The following is a 22,169-nucleotide window of genomic DNA, read 5'->3' on the forward strand; positions in this document are numbered from 1 at the left end:
TCTGGTAGAGACATACCCTAAAAGACTGGCAGCTGTAATTGCAGCAAAAGGTGGTTCTACAAAGTATTGGCTCAGGGGGCTGAATAATTATGCACACCCCCACTTTGCAGTTATTTATTCGTAAAAAATATTTGGAATCACGTATGATTTTCGATCCACTTCTCACGTGTACACCACTTTGTATTGGTCTTTCACGTGGAATTCCAATAAAATTGATTCATGTTTGTGGCAGTAATGTGACAAAATGTGGAAAACTTTAAGGGGGCCGAATACTTTTGCAAGCCACTGTAGATAGACTCATTACACGCACAGCAAGATGTTTCAGACCTTTATTTGTTATAATTTTGATGATTATGCTTACAGCTTATGAGAACCCCAAAATCTCAGACCATTAGAATATTGTTAAAATGCTCAATATTCTAGGCTCAGAGTGTCAGACTATAATCACCTTATTCATCCCAAACACCTGAAAAAGTGTTCATATTTCATATATTAGTTTCACCTTTTAAGTTGAATTACTAAAATAATTGGACTTTTGCACAACATTGTAATTTTTGAGTATCACCTGAATTGTAGAATGTAGCAGATTATTCAGGATACCCACATTTCTTACCTTAATTATGCCTCAGAATCACTTCCTATATGTATATATTGCGGTAATATACAGTTTATTTATGCCTGATTAAAGTTTAACAGTCACACTTACATATTGAAGCAGTTCCAAAGAGTGCATAATAGTTATTTACAATCCCCCATTATCTGGATCCTGAGTTACAGTACAAACTACCTTCACTTCTCAGAACTCATATGGCATTGCTAACTAAGCTAATAGTGTGCTTACACTGACCCTAACCATGCCAGTAATGTTACCAGATACTAGACAGCCCCATTAATTCACCAATATTGTTATACTTGCAGTCTCCTATGTTACAGTATATTGGTATGTAACCCCTCCTCCCTGTGATGTTTAGCCTAGTATGATGAGGACAAGTAAAGAGGAAGAAGAAGAGACATATGTGAGGAGTGATCAGCAGTCTATGGAGGAGGGTGACATGATAAGGACAAGTAAAGAGGAAGAAGAAGAGACATATGTGAGGAGTGATCAGCAGTCTATGGAGGAGGGTGACATGATGAGGACAAGTAAAGAGGAAGAAGAAGAGACATATGTGAGGAGTGATCAGCAGTCTGTGGAGGAGGGTGACATGATGAGGACAAGTAAAGAGGAAGAAGAAGAGACATATGTGAGGAGTGATCAGCAGTTTATGGAGGAGGGTGACATGATGGGGACAAGTAAAGAGGAAGAAGAAGAGACATTTGTGAGGAGTGACCAGCAGTCTATGGAGAAGGGTGACATGATGAGGACAAGTAAAGTGGAAGAAGAAGAGACCTGTGTGAGGAGTGACCAGCAGTCTATGAAGGAGGGTTACATGATGAGGACAATTAAAGAGGAGGAAGAAGAGACGTATGTGAGGAGTGATCAGCAATCTATGGAGGAGGGTGACATAATAAGGACAAGTAAAGAGAAAGAAGAGACGTATGTGAGGAGTGATCAGCAGACTGTGGAGGAGGGTGACATGATGGGGACAAGTAAAGTGGAAGAAGAAGAAAATACATATATGAGGAATGATCAGCAGTCTATGGTGGAGGGTGACATGATGAGGACAAGTAAAGAGGAAGAAGAAGAGACATATGTGATGAGAGATCAGCATTCTCTGGAGGAGGGTGACATGATAAGGACAAGTAAAGTGGAAGAAGAAAAAACCTATGTGAGACGTGATCAGCAGTCTATGGAGGAGGGTAACATGATGAGGACAAGTAAAGAGGAGGACACTGTTACAGAACGCAGAACAGGTGAGTAATCAGCAGTAAACATAGAGTAATGTGTATCTGTATTGCAGCTATGACTGTCACTGCTCACAGACTGGCCATATTAGGGGTTATGCTAGACATTATTATTCCTGAGTGTACAGTATTTGGTGACAGCTTACTAACAATAACCGCACAGAAGGCACTGATGGATTTGGATTAGTCTGTCTGTTCTGTGGAGAGGGAAGGAGGTGCATGAATGAGAAGCAAGTAGGGGAACAATGTGCTCTAGAGTTGCTGTTGTTTATAGCTCCGGCATTCTAGATCTTTAAAGGACAACTGAAGTGAGAGGGATATGGAGGCTGCCATATTTATTTCCATCTAAGCAATGCCAGTTGCCAGGCCCTCCTGCCGATCCTCTGCCTCTATTACTATTAGCCATAACCCCTGAACAAGCATGCAGCAGATCAGTTGTTTCTGACATTAATGTCAGATCTGACAAGACTAGCTACTTGCTTGTTTCTGGTGTTATTCAGATACTACTGCAGAGAAATAGACCAGCAGGGCTGCCAGGCAACTGGTATTGATTAAAAGGAAATAAATATGGCAGCCTCCGTATACCTCTTATTTCAGTTCCCCTTTAAAGCAAAATTGAGACTTTTTTTAAAAAAAAGTTACTTACCTAAGGGGATGGAAGCCTCTATATCCTCCAGAGACTGCCCACATCCTCCACAAGCTCCCTGGTGCTGCCTCGGACCCAGCCCCGGGCACAGTGGTGGTGGTGGTGGGGAAGTGGGATCCCGTGGATGGGATCCCGACTCCTCCCTCCCTCTCCATGCTCCCCCCTCCATTTCTGAAATGTGTGAGTGGTGGGATGAGGTAAGTGGAAACTCGCCTTCCGGGCTCCGAGCGGGGATGATGTGCCGCCAGGCTCCTCTGTCTCTATTGCCTATTACTACTTCCTGATTAGTGTGCCACGTGCAAAGTGCCATGTCACGTGGCACATGGCACATGTCGCTTGGCACTTTGCACGTATCACTTGGCATGTGGCGCTTTGCACGTGGCACTTTGCACGTGGCACTTTGCACTTTCCACATGGCACTTACCGCTTTGCACGTGGCACTTTGCATGTGGCACTTTGCACGTGGCACTTTGCACGTGACAGGTGCAAAGTGAAACGTGCCAAGGGCCACGTGCCAAGTGACAGTCAGACAGCAGAGGAGAAGACACTAACTGTCACACTGGCACTGCTCAGCAGCATAGCAGTTCTGTAGTAAGCTAACACAGTAGTACTACTACTCTTAACAACTACTAGCACTGACTGCAGTACTACAGTACTAACTACACAATAACACAGTAATCCTATTTCCTAATACCTAACCTAACCTATACTGTAGCTAGCTAAGGCTAATAGCTGGCCAGCAGGCAGCAGCTGACCTGGTCTGTGCCAGGGCTGTGGAGTCGGAGTCGGGGCAATTTTGGGTGCCTGGAGTCGGAGTCGGGAAAAAATGCACTGACTCCGACTCCTAATGAATTTAAACTGTAATGAAAATAGAAAATATGATAAAATGTTTTATTTCTCAGATAATAGTCATCATAAATAATTTATACATACAGTAATAGCTGTGCTTAGTCCACAAAAATGAAATAAACCAATCAAAATTAGTTACTTGTGCTGCTCCAATAAAGCAGTCCCCGTATTTTTAAAGTCAGATATACATATCTGATTGTGACTGTACAGTATATATGATGTGTACACAGGAATCTCTTATATATACTAAATAACATCTATGCTGTAAGTATAAAGCCTGATGTGTAGCCGTGTCACTAATAGAGATGGTCAATGAGATGGAAATAATTCTGCATTGATTCTGATTTATGAAAATGTATGCACTCTCTTTGCTCATGAAATCAAATAATTTGATATGTTGTTAAAATTTGGTTTGGTGACTACGAATTAAATGGTACCTGAGAAGGATGAAAAGAAGAGTGTTATACATACCTGGGGCTTCCTCAAGCCCCCTTCAGGCTAATCAGTCCCTCGCTGTCCACCTCCACCACCTGGATCTTCTGCTATGAGTCCTGGTAATTCATCCAGTCAGTGCAGTCCGACCGCATGCCGCTTCCACAGCCAGGAGCGTTCTGCACCTGCGCAAAAGTGCTGCGCAGGTGTAGTACGCTCCCGGCGGTGGAGTGTGTGCATTCGCACTACGCCAGACTGGCTCAAGTACCTGGACTCATTGCAGAAGATCCAGGTGGCGGAGGAGGACAGCGAGGGACTGATTAGCCTGAAGGGGGCTGGAGGAAGTCCCAGGTATGTATAAAACTTTAATTTCATCTGTCTCAGGTTTACTTTGTTACACAGTAGTACTATACTCTACATATGCACTGTCCACAGAGCTGCAGGGAATCCACTGAGAATGTTGTGCACATTGAACACAGAGGTGTTGTCTATCACCCATAAACCTGGTTCAGATTGTGCATGAAGAATGTGTAATAGAGGAAGAATCTCCTTATTCCCCTGCAGAGTACCTGCACATCACTCTTACATGTACCCACAGTTACGTTGCCTAGAGCCTGACAGATGTTCTTTGTTCCGGCCTGTACCTTTTACAAGTACTCTTACCAAGGACTAGTTTTAGTCTATGACTAAAGGGAATAAATATTGCAGTCTCCATATCCTTCTCACTGCAGTTGTCTTTTAAAATTCCTAAGCGTTGGCAGTTAAAGAGACTCTGTAACAAAAATGTAATAATTTTTTTCTACCATCCTACAAGTTCCTAAACCTATTGTAATGTGCTCTAGCTTACTGCAGCACTTTCTACTATCACCATCTCTGTTATAAATCAATGTATATTTCCCCTGTCGGACTTGTCGCCCTGTGTCTGGAAGGCTGCCAACTCTTCCATGCTGATCTGTTATGCACACCCCTTTCCAGGCCCCCTCTATGCACACTCCAGTGTGTGTGTTTTTTACATAAGCCAGCAGCGTCTCTGCTTATCAGTGAAAGAGAGCTGGATAAAAATCCTCCTCTGTTAGGCTGTGAAACGAACTGGGCTGACACATACTGAGGAATTACAGACACAGGGCAGAGCTGTCTGCAGCCTGTCACTATTCAGTGGATGAGAGCTGCAGGGGGACAGAAGGTAAACACACAAATGATCTCTTGAGATTCAAAAGTAAGGCTGTATACAGCCTGCTTGTGTATGGATGCATTTTCTATGTGTGGACATACTGTACATCAACCTACTTCCTGTTTTGGTGGCCATTTTGTTTGTTTATAAACAAACTTTTTAAAACTGTTTTTGACCACTTTTAACGCGGCAGGGAGTGGCGAAATTGTGACAGAGGGTAATAGGAGATGTCCCCTAACACACTGGTATGTTTACTTTTATGCGATTTTAACAATACAGATTCTCTTTAAGAGACGAATTTCATGTTACATACTTTCAATCAACAAGATTGTAATATGCAAATTAGAGGAGTCGGAGTCGAGGAGTCGGTGGAATCCTAAACTGAGGCGTCGGAGTCGGTGGATTTTTTGTACCGACTCCACAGCCCTGGTCTGTACACAGCACACACACAGACACATAGCAGCTGCAGCAGCCCTGCAGCACACTCTGACTGTCACACAATAAAATCAAGCTAATTAACATACAACAATAGTGTAGTGATAGTGAAGGGGTTAATCACTGAACAGCTTAAGGTTTATCACTGTGTACATCACTTGCTAGGCCAGCAGCACTGGAGCACACACTCTGTCACTCACTGAATGAAATCAAGTTAGCTAGTCTAATTAACAATATAACAATAGTGAAGGGGTTAATCACTGAACAGCTTTAGGTTTATCACTGTGTAAGCACTTGCTAGGCCAGCAGCACTGGAGCATGTCTCTCAGTGAGCATTCACAAGCAAGGGACGATATGTCTCATCATGGCAGCCCTTTTTATTATACGGAGGGCTGGTCAGTGTTCTTTTCTGTGATTGGGTGCCAGGGCTTAGGCTGGGAGCCCTCTGATTGGCTCAATGAGGTCAGGTGGGGCTGGCCAGCGTTCCCCTCTGTGATTGGTTGCTAAAGCTTCTGCTGGGAGCCCTCTGATTGGCTCAATGACGTCCTGGACCTATTACAGTATCTCAATAGTCGGATTTCTCCGGATATCCGCGGATATCCGCATTGCCAGCCAACTATCTGTAGATAGCTATCTGGATTTCTACAGAAATCCGGTATCTGGAATCCGAATCGGATAGCTGAAAAATGGTTGGATATCCAGGTTACCCGGATATCTGGAATCCGGTTGAGCACCACTGAACCCTATGTCTGCTTCCATGAAAGCAGGAAGTAGACACACTACAGATTTATTGCAGGATTTCTGTCAGCTGTAAAAGAGAAATGTTTTTCTTTAAAGGTTATTATCCTGTTGCTTATCGTTTAGAGCAGGGAGGTTCTGAGTTCAGGTCCGCTTTAATCTTTATGACATTCTAAATGTAATCAGAATCAGAATCAGAATCAGAATCGTTTATTTCGCCAAGCATGACTGGGTCATGCCCGGAATTGGTTTTAGCACCACAGGGCAAAGTTACAGCAGAGACATAAACATAACAACACAAACAGTGTACAAACATTAAGTTACAGCAGAAATATACAATGCGAAGAGCCGTGAGGCAGTATCACAGCAAGAAGCAAAAACACGTGCTGAGAAAGATCCCAGCACACTAACCCTCACGTGTCATGGCTAAATACCAGTGTGAGGCGAGCACCACAGGATTTATAGGGAGTTCAAGAGTTTCACCGCTGTGGGGAAAAAAGTGTCTCTGTGCCTTGATGTCTTGGTGGGGAGGGCCCGGAACCTCCGACCCGATGGGAGCCGTTGGAAGAAGCGATGACCTGGGTGTGATGGGTCATTGGAAATCTTTGCTGCTCTAGCGCACAACCTAGAGTTGTGGATGAGCTCCAGGGGGGGGAGGGGTTTCCCAATTATTTTCTCCGCTGATCTAATGACCCTCTGAATTTTGTATCTGTCGCCGGCGGTGGCGCCAGCGTACCATACAAGTATCGAGGTGCAGAGGACAGACTCTATGGTGGCGGAGTAGAAGGATTTAAGGAGTTCTTGGGCCATACCAAACTTCTTTAGTTGGCGCAGGAAGAAGAGTCTCTGCTGGGCCTTCTTTTGGGTTGTGATGGTGTTCATCTTCCAGCTCAGGTCATCAGATATGGTTGTGCCCAGGAGTCGGACGCTGGAAACGACTTCAACTTCAGCACCATCAATGAGAATTGGGTGCAGGGTCGTACTCTGCCTTCTGAAGTCAATGACCATCTCCACAGTTTTGGTGGTATTGAGCACTAGCTTGTTCGCTCTGCACCAGTGGCAGATTCTCTCCACCTCGTCTCGGTAGGCCTGCTCATTACCCTTTCTTATGAGGCCAACAATGGTGGTATCATCAGCAAATTTGATGACCTTGACAGAGTTGTCCTTAGAGGTACAGTTGTTGGTGTAGAGCGAGAACAGGAAAGGTGACAGGACACATCCCTGAGGGGCTCCCGTGTTGGTAATCCTTGGTCTGGACAAGATGTCGCCCAGCTTAACTACTTGAGACCTGTCTGTAAGGAAGTCCGTGATCCAGCAGCGGAGGGAGGGGTGAACACCGAGTTCCTCTAGGTTGTCATGCAGTATACGAGGACAGATGGTGTTAAAAGCCGAACTAAAGTCCAGGAGGAGCATTCTGGCATATGAGTCCGGGCTGTCCAGGTGGCCGGTGATGTACTCCAGGCATATATTAATAGCATCGTCGGTGGACCGATTAGTTCTGTAGGCAAATTGGAACGGATCCAGACAGTGCAGTGTGGAGTTCTTAAGGAGGGATAAGATCACTTTCTCAAAGGTTTTCATCACAACAGAAGTGAGGGCCACAGGTCTAAAATTGTTAAGGTCCGAGACTCCTTGTTTTTTTGGGACAGGGATAATGGTGGACTTTTTAAAGCAAGTAGGTACCTTGCCATCCCTCAGGGACTTGGAGTATATGGAAGTGAGGATGGGGGCCAGCTGCCGTGAGCAGGTTTTCAGGCAGGCTGGGGATACCCCATCAGGTCCCGAAGCTTTCCTAGCATTCAGTGTGGACAGGTGACGCAGAACCTCCGCCTCTTTTACTACTGGGGAGGGAGGGCTCGGGCTTGGAAAGAGGGCAGCCGGGCGGGATCTCTGACGGTCTGTCGGGTCCTCAAACCTGCAATAGAAGCTGCTCAGTTCCTCAACTAACTCAGTGCTTGGTGTTGCATGGAGAGGGGGAGGCTTGTAGTTTGTGGCCTCCTTGAGCCCCCTCCAAACAGCCCGTGGATCATTTGAGCTTAGGTTCTTCCTCATCTTATCTGCATATGCCCTTTTTGCCACTCTCAGTTCTTTGTTGAGGGAGTTCCTTGCTATCCTGAAGTCCTCTATGGAGCCGGACTTATGTGCAGCCTCTTTTTGTTTCCGCAGCTTCCGTAGCTTGTTGGAGAACCAGGGTTTATTGTTCGGATAGACCTTGAAGGACTTTGAGGGAATGCAGGTTTCCTCACAGTATCTTATGTAGGAAGTGACCGTGTCTGCCCATTCATCCAGGTTAGGTGATTCCAGATGAATGCGCTCCACTGACGTCACTTCCTGCTACGCCGCAGGAAGTGACGTCACTGGAGTGCACGCTGGCCTGGAACGAGGAAGAGTTGAGTAATCCCCGCCCGTTGCCTCTTACACATAGCTGCAGCCAGCAAGGAACTTTTTAAAGCTGGAGGGGAGCGGAGGACGGGGGACCCAGGCGAGGGAGGGGGGGTCCGACCCCCCTCCCCCGCCACTAGGCCCAATACCCCCTTCCTGCCCGCTATCCCCTCCAGCCCGGGCGGCCCCCCACACCCACGGCTTGGGGGGGGGGGCGGCGGCGATTTCTTTGAAAATTGCCTCAGGCGGCAAAAAGTCTAGGGCCGGGCCTGAAGAAGACTCCTGGTCTTCGGTGTTATAGTCAGATGAAACAAAAATTGAATTGTTGGATCACAATGATGTTTCCTTTATTTGGCGTAAAAAAGGAGAAGCCTTCAACCCAAAGAACACCATTCCCACTGAAATATGGTGGTGGGAACCTAATGCTTTGGGGGTGTTGTGCAGCCAATGGACCAGGGATCCTAACCACATTAAACGGCACCATGAAAAAAGAGCAATACATGAGGATTTTCAACAACAAAATCAGGCAGTCTGCAGAGAAACTTGGCCTTGGGCAGCGTTGGTCATTTCAAAGTGACAATGACCCAAAATACACAGCAAAAGTGGTGAAGAAATGGTTAGCAGAACACATTGACGTGGAGTGGCCCAGCCAGAGTCCTGACTTGAATCCAATTGAGAATCTGTGGAGGGAGCTAAAGATCAGGGTGATGGCAAGAAGACCCTCCAACTTGAAAGAGTTGGAGCTCATTGCTAAAGATGAATGGGCAAAAATACCTGTAGGGACATGCAAAAAGCCGGTCTGCAATTATAGGAAGCATTTGATTGCTGTAATAGCCAATAAATGCTTTTCTATTGATTATTGAGAAGGGTAAACTTTTTGCTTTTTGCTCAAATGTAAATAAAATCTGAAACTGTCCTGTTAGCCCAAAAGTCTCCAACACCTTAACCACTTGAGGACCAATCCAATCCAATCCAAAAAAGCTTTATTGGCAGGACCAAATACATTTAGTATTGCCAAAGCAAAACAAAACATTAACATGGGGAGTGGGATTGTGGGAATAAGGGAAGGATATAGGGAGTTGGGGTATATAGTCCATAGGTGTGTGGAGGGTGTAAGGGACAGTATGGGGAACTGGGATATACAGTCCATAGGGGGTATTGGGGGTGTACAGTCCATGTGGTATGATGTTCCTCTCAGTTGGTGGCAGGCTGTGACATATCGGGCAGCTATTTGCACGGTTGTTTCCTCCTCCCCCAGTAGGATGTAGAGTTTCCTCTCCTCATCTGTGGAGGTAAAATCCTGGATCTGGTCAGAGAGTCTCTGGAAGTGGACAGTCCTCACAGGTGCGTATTTGCTGCAGTGTAGCAGGAAGTGGGCCTCATCCTCCAAGACCCCTGTTCATATTGTCTGCACAGTCTCTCCTCCCGGGGCTTCCATGTCTGTGCCACCCTGTCTCTATTTCCAGGCTGCGGGCACTCAGACGGTACAAACTCAGGGTCTGTCTGTCTTTGTGGTGGTGTAGCCTCTCCAGATATGGAGCCATTGTGTACTCACTCTGTAGTGATTGGTAGACAGTGAGTTTCTGCGAGTTCTTTATGTCACTTCTCCATTCCTCTATGTATCGTTCCTTGCAGCTTTCTATAGTCCCTTTTATTTGGGCTTTTGTCAGCCTGTGTTGGTGGTCTTGGTTGGACTGGCTGCTGATGCTTTGCTTGAGAGCGCGTGGTATGGCCTCGCCCCCCTGGCTCAGTAAAGTTTTATGGTGGTAAGTGCAGTGGTTACTGCTCTGTATATGCGCCCAGTATGAGAGTGCCCTCTGCTGAATAGTCAGCCATAGTGGGAATCTACCTAGCTCTGCCCAGCAGGCTGAGTTCGAAGTGCTACGATGGACTTGGAGAAGATACTTGCAGAACTCTAGATGGAAGATTTCTGTTGGGCTGTAGTCCCATTTTGATTGGTCAGGGTAGGTGACCGGGCCCCATACCTCACTGCTATAGAGCAGGATTGGGGTGATGATGCTGTCGAATATCTTTACCCATACTCTTACTGGTGGTTTTAGGTGGTAAAGCTGTCTTCTGATGGCATACAATGTTCTGCAGGCTTTTTCTTTTAGGGCCTTTACTGCCGGTTTAAAGCTTCCTGATTGGTTGATCTCCAGTCCCAGGTAGGTGTAGCTGTTAGTGGACACCAGTGGGGAGCCATTTAATATAAATGAGGAGGTGGGGTTTTTATTTCCATTCTTCCTCTGGAACACCATCACTTTTGTCTTCTTTGGGTTGATGAGTAGTGCCCATGTGGTGCAGAAACTCTCCAATACTGCCAGGCTATCCTGTAGCCCTTTCTCTGTTGGGGAAAGCAGCACAAGGTCATCTGCATACAGCAGGAACTTCACCTCACGGTCATGCAGGAGGAGGCCTGGAGCTGGGGAGGATTCCAGGGCTACAGCCAGTTGGTTAATGTATATGTTGAAGAGCGTTGGGCTCAGACTGCAGCCCTGCCTGACTCCTCGACCCTGCTTGAAGAAAGCGATTCTCTTCCCATCCACTTTCACACTGCATTGGCTCCCGGTATATGAACTCTTGATGACATCATAGGTTCTTCCTCCTATTCCACTCTCTAGGAGTTTTAGGAAAAGGCCTGGGTGCCACACCGAGTCAAACGCCTTCTTAAAATCCACAAAGCAAGCGTGTATTTTTCCACGTGAACTTTGGACATGGGTCTTGATGAGGCTGCGCAGTGTGTAGATCAGTGTGTGGTCAGTTGTGCGGTGGTTTGGCATGAACCCAGCTTGGCTTTTGCTGAGTACGTCCTGCTGTGTGAGGAAGGAGAGGATCTTTTTATTCATGATGCTGTTAAAGAGTTTCCCCAGTGTGCTGCTGACACAGATTCCTCTGTAGTTTCCTGGATCATATCTGTCCCCATTCTTGTAGATGGGTGTTATGAGGCCTTCGCTCCAGGTCTGAGGAAAGGATCCTGCACTCAGGATGAGGTTGGATAGTCTTGTGAGTGCCTCATGTATGTCTGGGGGGGCTGTATTTCCTCATCTCTGGCCGGATGCCATCAGTACCGCTGGCCTTCTTACATTTTATCATCTTTATTCTTTCTCTTATTTCCTGCACCGTGATTGGTGTATCCAGAGGGTTTTGAAAGTCCTTGATTGTCTCCTACATGTTCTTCAGTTTTGCGGCTGTTTGTTTCTGTTCCAGGGATTGAGCATTTTCTGGGATGTCTTTGTAGAGGTGCCTGAAGTAGTGGAGCCAGATGTGGCCATTTTGGATATGAAGAGGGCTTTTTTTTTGGCTTTGCACCAATATGGTTCTAGGTCTCCCAGAAAGAGTTGTCCTAGAGGGAGTCCTCCAGCTGTTGGAGTTTGTGGGAGATGTGGCTCTGTTTTTTCCTCCTGAGGGCGTCTTTGTATTGTCTCTGTAGGTGGTCATGGGTTTCCCTTAGGTCCTGGTTGTTGGGGTCTCTGTGCTTTTGGTTACAGGCTGCCCTTAGAGAATTACGTAGAGCCTTACATTCACTGTCAAATGATTTTTGGGAATGTTTATTTGTGGATCTCTTATAGTTGGTCTGCTTGAGGCCTGCTAGTACTGCCATGGTATATAGGATGTTACTGAAGTCCTTCACTGCATGGCTGACACCTTGTTGGTTTGGTTCATATGGGTTGTTATAAAAGTTTGTCAGCAGTTCTTGGATTTTGGCAGTTTTGGTCATGTTGGTGTATTCGGTGGCAGACTGTATGGGCCATTTGAAGGATGGTGGCAGCTTGTAGAGACCGGTCTGGTGAGGCTGCTGTGCGGTTGGTTTATCGGTGGATTTCAGGTACAGCAATATTTGGTTGTGGTCTGACAGGTGTGTTTCAGGGGTGACTATGAGGGCATTGATATTTATGGGGTCTGTGTCTGTGATGGCATAATCTACCACACTGCTGCCTACGTGTGAGTTCATAGTGAATCTCCCAAGAGAGTCACCCCTAGTTCACCCATTCATTATGTATAGGCCGAGGCTCCGGCACAGGTTCAACAGGGCTTTCCCACTTTTGTTTACTGCCTTGTCATAACTATTTCTTGCTGTCTGCATTGGTTCCTGGTAATAGCTCTCTCCTCCAAGTATGTATGTGTTTCCCTCAATGGTCAGGTAGTCCTTCTCTATGACTGTTCTAGCAGGGAGGTCTCCATAGATGAGCATCCTGCCCTGAAACTGGAAGTGGCTGGCTTCTCCTTGTAGGATCTCATAGATATCAGGTTTGTAGTAAGGGGACTCTGTTGGGGGGATGTATGCTGCACACAGGTACATGTCGGACTGAGAGGTGAGGATGGAGCTGTTTATTTTGATCCAGATGTGGCTGTCTCCTCATTTGATTGCTTTAATGTGCTCTGTAAGCTCCTCCTTGTACCATATTAGTATGCCTCCTGAACGACGACCCTGTTTAACGTTCTTGTTTTTCTGTGAAGATACAGAAAATTCCCTGTATCCTATGGGTGCAAGAGATTCATCCTCTGCCCGGGTCCATGTCTCTGGGAGGATTTGAATATCAATGTTTTCAAGTCTCGTTTTAAAGTCTGGATCATTTGTTTTGGATCCAAAGGCTGAGGCATTCAGCCCTTGAATGTTCCAGCTACTGATAATGAGTGATGTCATTTTGAGTCTGTATACCTTGTAATGAGCAGGGATTGTCATAGGACTCAATATTATGGGGGTATTGCATCAGTATACTATATAAAGTGCTACACAAAGTCCGGATTTCCGCCATGTTTCTGCCCTCCCTTCCTCCGTGTTGCCATTGTGGGGCAGGCGGTTTCCTCCACATTTGCGTTGTTTGTGGACGCTCACTTTGGTAACACTTTATTGGAGTTTGCCATCTGATTGTTGGATTAGGTCTTTCTTGGGGTCTCTGAGGTCTAGTGAGTACCATGTCCTTTAACTCCTTTGCAAGGAGGCTGACTCCTTGTTTGTTAAGGTGCTTGTTGTTTTACAGGTGTCGGGTTGTGATTGTGGTGTGCTGTGCCAGTTGTATATCTGGTGAGGATCTGAGATTAGGGGCCAGTCCTGCATTGATTTGTTTAATTGTCTGGTGAGGGATGTCTTTTCTTGGGAGCAGGGAAGAGAGGATAATCTTTGCACTGGGGAATTTCTGCTGTGCCCTTTTAACCATTTGTGACAGTTTGTCTGTGATGGTTTCTTGGTCTGTGTAATTACCTTGTTTAATGTCATTGGTGCCGATGTGCAGGATGAGATGTTTTGGGTCAGTGAAATAAGGCTTATTAATTACCCCTGCTGCTTGTTCAATAGCTGAGCAGGTGATTTTAATGACATTCTTCCCTGGAAAGAGTCTCTTTGTGTCCAGGTATGTCCCATTAGAGTCTACAGTGGCTTGCAAAAGTATTCGGCCCCCTTGAAGTTTTCCACGTTTTGTTACATTACTGCCACAAACATGAATCAATTTTATTGGAATTCCACGTGAAAGACCAATACAAGGTGGTGTACACGTGAGAAGTGGAACAAAAATCATACATGATTCCAAACATTTTTTACAAATCAATAACTGCAAAGTGGGGTGTGCATAATTATTCAGCCCCCTGAGTCAACACATTGTAGAACCACCTTTTGCTGCAATTACAGCTGCCAGTCTTTTAGGGTATGTCTCTACCAGCTTTGCACATCTAGAGACTGAAATCTTTGCCCATGCTTCTTTGCAAAAGAGCTCCAGCTCAATCAGATTAGATGGACAGCATTTGTGAACAGCAGTTTTCAGATCTTGCCACAGATTCTCAATTGGATTTAGATCTGGACTTTGACTGGGCCATTCTAACACATGGATATGTTTTGTTTTAAACCATTCCATTGTTGCCCTGGCTTTATCATTAGGGCTGTTGTCCCGCTGGAAGATGAACCTCCGCCCCAGTCTCAAGTCTTTTGCAGACTCCAAGAGGTTTTCTTCCAAGATTGCCCTGTATTTTGCTCCATCCATCTTCCCATCAACTCTGACCAGCTTCCCTGTCCCTGCTGAAGTGAAGCACCCCCAGAGCATGATGCTGCCACCACGATATTTGATAGTGGGGATGGTGTGTTCTGAGTGATCTGCAGTGTTAGTTTTCTGCCACACATAGCGTTTTACATTTTGGCCAAAAAGTGCCATTTTGGTCCCAACCAGAGCACCTACTTCCACATGTTCGCTGTGTCCCCCACATGGCTTGTGGCAAACTGCAAATGGGACTTCTTATGCTTTTCTGTTAACAATGGCTTTCTTCTTGTCACTCTTCCATAAGAGCCAACTTTGTGCAGTGCACGACTAATAGTTGTCCTATGGACAGATTCCCCCACCTGAGCTGTAGATCTCTGCAGCTCGTCCAGAGTCACCATGGGCCTCTTGCATTTCTGATCAGCGCTCTCCTTGTTCGGCCTGTGAGTTTAGGTGGACGGCCTTGTCTTGGTAGGTTTACAGTTGTGCCATACTCCTTCCATTTCTGAATGATCGCTTGAACAGTCCTGTTTATTCACGTTCATTCTTATGAATGGACATGGCCTGTGATCGGGGTCATGTCCATTCAGTACGGGCACTGCAATAGGTTCCGGCGAGCTTTGCTTCTCTTCCCCAATTGCCAAAACGGAAAACCGCCGGGGTGCACAGGGCCACAGCCCTGCCACCCCATGGGAACTCCCACTCGTCCAGTTTACCTTTAGCTGTGCCTATCTGGACAAAAATTCTCGTCCAGATAGGCTTAAGAGGTTAAAGTGGTATCCTAACATCACAGCTCCCACTGAAATTAGGCATAGCCCCCTCAAACGTAAAACATAAAACTTAAAACAGCTTTTCCTCCATGAACAAACTGCAAGAATTCTGAGAGAGATGCCAATAAAATTGAGATGGTGCAAATGATATGCTAATGATATGCAAAGCTATGCAGCTGCCGCATTTGGTCCAATTTAAATCTGCATAAACTTTGCATCAACTTAGAGTCCTCAGCAGCTCACTGACCAACTCTAATGATAATTGTTCCTCCCCTCAGAATTCTCTAACCGGAAGTGATGATGTTTCTTTTATTTGCAGCGCGGACTCCTGGAATCAGGAACCTCTCAGAGACTCGTCTCTCTGTATCCACAGACTGTACAACGGATGATGATGATGACATTGGACAAGAGTCTCCTGCAGATATCCTGGTGACCCCAAATATTCCCCCAGACTCCCCTCACCTGTCTAACCCTGAGGGGCCCCATACCCAGTACAGCTCTCCCCCTGCTGGAGGGTCTTATTCCTGTTCCACATGTGGAAAATGTTTTCTTTGTAAATCATCTCTTGTCAGACATAAGAAATTTCACAATACTAAGAAGCCCAATTCATGTGCTGAGTGTGGGAAATGTTTTAGTAAAAAAACACTTCTAGTTGCACATGAGAGATCTCACACTGGTGAGCAGCGCTTTTCATGTGCTGAGTGTGGGAAATGTTATAAGCATAAATCACATCTCGTCGCACATGAGCGATGTCACACTGGTGAAAATACCTTATCATGTGCAGAGTGTGGGAAATGGTTTGCATATAAATCACAGCTTGTCTCACATGAGAGATCTCACACTGGTGAGAATCCCTATTCATGTGCTGTGTGTGGTAAAAGTTTTAGGCAAAAATCATATCTTGTCGCACATGAGAGATCTCACACTGGTGAGCAGCCCTTTACATGTACTGAGTGTGGGAAATGTTATAAGCATAAGTCACATCTAGTTGCACATGAGCGATGTCACACTGGTGAAAATACCTTTTCATGTGCAGAGTGTGGAAAATGCTTTGCATATAAATCACAGCTTGTCTCCCATGAGAGATATCACACCGGTGAGAAGCCCTTTTCATGTGCTGAGTGTGGGAAATCTTTTATGCAAAAATCACTTCTTGTTGCACATGCGAGATCTCACACTAGTGTGAAACCCTTTTCATGTGCTGAGTGTGGGAAATGTTATAAGTATAAATCACATCTTTCTGCACATGAGCGATGTCACACTGGTGAATATACCTTTTCATGTACTGAGTGTGGGAAATGGTTTGCATATAAATCACAGCTTGTCTCACATGAGAGATCTCACACCGGTGAGAAGCCCTTTTCATGTGCTGAGTGTGGGAAATGGTTTGCATATAAATCAAAGCTTGTCTCACATGAAAGATATCACACCGGTGAGAAGCCCTTTTCATGTGCTGAGTGTGGGAAATGTTTTACGCAAAAATCACTTCTTGTCACCCATGAGAGATCACACACAGGTGCAAAACCATTTTCATGTGGTGAATGTGGGAAATGCTTTATGCGTAAGTCATGTCTCGTCGCACATGAGCGATGTCACACTGGTGAGAAAACCTTTTCATGTGCAGAGTGTGGGAAATGGTTTTCATTTAAATCACAGCTTGTTGCACATGAGAGATCTCACACTGGTGAGAATCCCTATTCATGTGCTGAGTGTGGGAAAGGTTTTAGGCAAAAATCACATCTTATCATACATGAGCGAACTCACACTGGTGTTAAGCCCTATTCATGTCCTGAGTGTGGGAAAAGTTTTAGCTGTAAATCCAGCCTTGTCATACATGAGAGATCTCACACTGGTGTGAAGCCCTATTCATGTCCTGAGTGTGGGAAATTTTTTGGACAAAAAGAAATACTTGATAGGCATAAGAGATGTCACACTGGCGAGAAACCCTTTTCATGTGCTGAGTGTGGGAAATGTTTTAGGTACACGTCACATCTTTCTGCACATGAGAGATCTCACACTGGTGAGAAGCCGTTTTCGTGTGCAGAGTGTGGGAAATGTTTTGTGTATAAATCACAGCTTGTCATACATGAGAGATCTCACACTGGTGAGAAGCCCTTTTCATGTGCCGAGTGTGGGAAAGGTTTTATTCATAAATCACATCTAACCAGACATGAGATACATCACACTGGGAAGGAGCCCTTTTCATGTGCTGAGTGTGGGAAAAGTTTTGTGCATAAATCGAACTTTGTCAGACATGAGAGATCTCACACTGGTGAGAAGCCCTATTCATGTGCCGAGTGTGGGAAGCGTTTTTTAGAGAAAGGAAAGCTTGTCAAACATGAGAGATCTCACACTGGTGAGAATATCTAGTTATGTACTGAGTGTGGGAAATGTTATGTGCAAAAATCAAACTTTGTCAGACATGAGATATATCACACTGGGGAGGAACCCTTTTCATGTGCTAAGTGGGAGAAAAGTTTTGTGTATAAATCAAGGCTTGCCAGACATGAGAGATCTCACACTGTTGAAAATCCCTATTTATGTGCTGAGTGTGGGAAGCATTTTTTATAGAAAGGAAAGCTTGTCAAACATGAGAGATCTCACACTTGTGAGAATACCTAGTCATGTACTGAGTGTAGGAAATGTTTTGTGCATTAATCACTGCTTGTCAGATGTATGCTGAGTGTGGGAAATGTCTTGGCCATAAGTGTTCTTTCCCAATGCTTCTATTATTGCAAAGTGCACATGTAGAGTTTTTACCAGAATCCTGATATTCTTTCAGGCTACTCAGTGCATTGGCGTGTAAACTGGTAAAGTCCCTGAACTGAGGGGATGGGTACATATAGTACTAAGCCTAGTTAGAACTTGCCTGTGATCCCTTTTTATTTTACAAATTGTTATTTTTTTAAATGTAAGTGAAAATAGGAATGTGATTCCCCAGGAAAATCCTGCATAGCACAGTTATTTACCTACTGTGAGCTGGAGATGTGGGAATATTACACTCCCATCCAGGGCTGTGCAATCTGAGCTATTTTCGGGTACCTGGAGTCGGGAAAAAATGCTCCTAATAAATATAAACTGTAATAAAAAGATAAAATATGATACAATATTATATTTCTCAGATAACAATCATTATAAATAACTGATATATACAGTAATAGAAGTGCATAGTCCGCAAACATGAAATAAAGTAACGCAGTCACCGTATTTTTAAAGTCAGATATACATTTCTGATTGTGACTGTATATCTGATGTGTACACAGGAATCTTTTATATATTATATCTCTGCTGTAAGAATTAAGCCTGATGTGTAGTTGTGTTATTAGTACGGATGGTCAGTGAGATGCAAATAATTATGTGTTGATGCAGGTTTATGCAAATATACAAGTTTGCATATGTGTATCAGCGCCAAGGAAACAAAGTGGCCGCTGCTGAGAGAAGAACGATGTCCAGAGTTCACAAACAGATAAATTATATATGCTCAGCGCAGAGTCCAAAAACAAAAGACGAGTCTTCAACAAAGGATAAAAGCAGGTAAATCTCCACCACAATAAATATTGGGTTCACGGCACAGCTCTGCAATCATGGATATCCAAAAAAGGAAAGAGGCTTACCAGCTGGTGACAACCCACATTATAAGGTTGTATCAACGATTTGCTAGGACATCAGGAAGCAACAGTCTGTCCAGGATCCACCAATTCAGCAATGATACCTCTCAATACGTGGCCCATGCAATGGGAACCCCGAGAAAGTTGCACGCGTGTATGGGTCAGCAGTAAAGGACAGTATGAAGGTGCCGCCTGTCTCCTTCCCGGCCGGTTTCGCAAACTAGCGTCATCAGGGGATTCTTTTGTTTTTGGACTCTGCGCTGAGCATTTATGCAAATATATGCACTCCCTTTGCTCATGAAATTAATTAATTTGATATGTTGGTAAAATTGGGTTTAGTGACTATGAATTAAGTTACCCAGTAGTACATATGCACTCCCCGCAGAGCTGTAGTGAATCCACTGAGAATGTTGTGCACATTGAATGCAGAGATGTTGTCAATCACCCGTAAACCTGGTTCAGATTGTGCATGAAGAATGTGTAATAAAGGAAGAATCTCCTCATTTCCCTGCAGAGTACCTGCACATCACTCTTACATGTACCCACAGTCAGATTGCCTAGAGCTTGATAGATGTTCTTTGTTCCTATCACACTAGGTGCTATGTGGACCAATACACAATATCAGCTGGCTGCAGTACGGTGAGCTATGCAGAATCGGAGTTGGTAACAGGCTAAGGTCATACACGTTAGATCAGATGGCTGCAGTACAGAGGACTAGGCAGAATCGAAATCGGTAACAGGCCAAGGTCATACACGTTAGATCAGTCATATCTAAGGCAGTCTGGTAGTCACATAGAAATACAATAATGGAAGTCGCATTGAATTACAATATGTTTATCACGGAGTGATAAAGTGCCCAGCAAAACCAGCGTACTGATTGCTATCACGGGCAGTGAGCAACTGAATGAACAGAGTTTATATACAGGTGGAAAAGATCACAGACCTGCCCAGAAAAGGAACTGGCCAATCAGCAAAGGTTCCAGCAGAAAAGTGTCAGCTGACCAATGTGTCAGCTGACACCCGCTAGACCCGCCTCCTCAACCTATAAGAACTGCTCTGGGACAGGCGTGTCCCCCTGGGGAGGCTAGAGGAACGTACATGCTGAGTCACAGCTGCAGGGGTGCTGGGGATGCCGCTGCAGAAATCGGAAGAGGGAGCTTCCTGCAGCAGCCCAGTGCTGCCTGAGCCCTCGCTGGAACCATTAGCAGGTAAGAGCATTACAGTTCTTGTCTGTACCATCTATAAGTAATCTTACCAAGCACTAGCTTTGATTTCTATTGAACAGCTACTATAAAGCAATATCCTAAGTTTAGTTAAAATGCATCTCTGGTGTTCATAACAAAACACAGAGGTACACCAATGCTTAAAACTTAGACTGTCCCCACACATTGTCTGTTTAATTAGATCTACTGGAACCCCTTATCAGCTGGGTTCCGATGCATAGATCTGCCCTCTTGCAGAAAATGGCCCTGATATAAAAAAAGGTAGAGGTCTGTCATTTCTTCTCCTTACTCCCCCAAAGGTCTCCCTCCTGAAGAGCCTGAAACACGGAAGGAGGAGACCACTTGAGCAGACTTGGTCTTACCCTGTACCTGTTTTTTCCCTCAGTTATTTATCTGTTGACTTCTATTCACATTTTCTGTTTCTGCTACATCCCACCTTTATCCCTTATAAGGGATATCTATGATGTACAATTTGAATATTACCCAGTGGTTTGTTTTTTTTGGTTTTTTTTAACTTGAATCTTGGCTACTCTAGATTCCTGAAAAGTTTATTGTAATTATAGCTACTTTTACTTATTTATCTGTATTGTCTGTTAAAAATTCAATAGAAACATATTGATTTATTAAAAAAAAAAAAAAAAAGAGGTAGAGGCCTTTTTCTGTAAGGTGGAAGGGCTACACGCTGGAACGTAGCTAATATGGGGCTCCATTGAATCCTGCTCTAGACGACATGCTAGGGCAGTCATGTTGGCAATTAACAGGCCAGGATAGCTAACAGGGCAGAATGTCAGCTTTCTGACTCTGCACCAACCCTTCCCTCTGCCCCTCTGCTGAGCAGACACATCACCCTGGCAATAGCTTGAGTCACTTCAGCAGAAAAAAGGCAGAGAGTACCACATGGCCAGCAATGATTCAATTTGCCGATGACCAGAGATGAGCTATCTTGTACTGCTCTCTGCAGTGATAATAAAGGTTTTTACACACAGAGAATGTGTGGAAATGCTTTCAAATGTTCTTTTATGTAACCAAGTACACTTACTGAACTTTTAGATTTAGGAGTCTAATCCCACTTTAACCACCCTGGCGTTCTGATTAAATCGCCAGGGTGGCTGCGGGAGGGTTTTTTTTTAATAAAAAAAAAACTATTTCATGCAGCCAACTGAAAGTTGGCTGCATGAAAGCCCACTAGAGGGCGCTCCGGAGGCGATCTTCTGATCGCCTCCGGCGGCAAGAAATAACACGGAAGGCCGCAATGAGCGGCCCTCCGTGTTTCGCTTCCCTCGTCGCCATGGCGACGAGCGGAGTGACGTCATGGACGTCAGCCGACGTCCTGACGTCTGCCGCCTCCGATCCAGCCCTTAGCGCTGGCCGGAACTGTTTGTTCCGGCTACGCTGGGCTCGGGCGGCTGGGGGGACCCTCTTTCGCCGCTGCACGCGGCGGATCGCCGCGCTGCAGCGGCGATCAGGCAGCACACGTGGCTGGCAAAGTGCCGGCTGCGTGTGCTGCACTTTATTTGGTGAAAATCGGCCCAGCAGGGCCTGAGCGGCAGCCTCTGGCGGTGTTGGACGAGCTGAGCTCGTCCAGACCGCTCAGCAGGTTAAGGGCATCAGAAAGGGTTATCAGAGGTGTCCAAAAAGAATAAAATACTTTAAAATTTAAAGTTACATTAGTTATTTTAATTAAAATAGGTAATATAATCTCTTACCCACCCTGTTTTAGAAGAGCAGGCAAATGTTTGATTTTATGAGGGCAGGTGACAGGGAGCCTGAGACACAGTTCCGAATGTCCTGTGTGCTGATCACCCCTTCCAGTTGCTAGGCAACGTGAATAACAACATAGGAAAACCCATCATGCTTTGCACAGCATCAGGGAAAAAAAGCCCAGGCAGTTTTCTTTGATGGGTAGAGCTTAGCTAAAAATGCAGCTAAAATTTATGCTTTGGTAAGAAAAACAAAGTCCTGATGCTGTGAAACTGTTAAAGAAACCCCAAGCCTTTTCAGTTCTGCTGAGTAGATTTTTAGTCCGGAGGTTCACTTTAACAACACATTTCTCAGGTATCACTCTATTTGTCTGGTCATATCAGCAATAGTGACACAGTGACTGGGG

General features: G+C 45.1%; 1 protein-coding gene across 1 annotated transcript in view; it reads left to right on the forward strand.

The window, feature by feature from the left end:
- The window catches only part of LOC137535287 (zinc finger protein 420-like), a 33,348-nt gene extending 12,087 nt beyond the window's left edge, over nucleotides 1-21,261 (forward strand). The window contains exons 7-8 of the mRNA XM_068257109.1: nucleotides 972-1,851; nucleotides 15,551-21,261. Of these exons, the coding sequence (XP_068113210.1) occupies nucleotides 972-1,851; nucleotides 15,551-17,601 (2,931 nt within the window). The 3' untranslated portion in view covers nucleotides 17,602-21,261. The remainder of the gene's footprint in view (nucleotides 1-971; nucleotides 1,852-15,550) is intronic.
- Nucleotides 21,262-22,169: the final 908 nt, after the last annotated feature.

The sequence above is a fragment of the Hyperolius riggenbachi genome, chromosome 10 (genome assembly GCF_040937935.1).
Source record: "Hyperolius riggenbachi isolate aHypRig1 chromosome 10, aHypRig1.pri, whole genome shotgun sequence".
In the NCBI taxonomy this organism is placed as follows: domain Eukaryota; kingdom Metazoa; phylum Chordata; class Amphibia; order Anura; family Hyperoliidae; genus Hyperolius; species Hyperolius riggenbachi.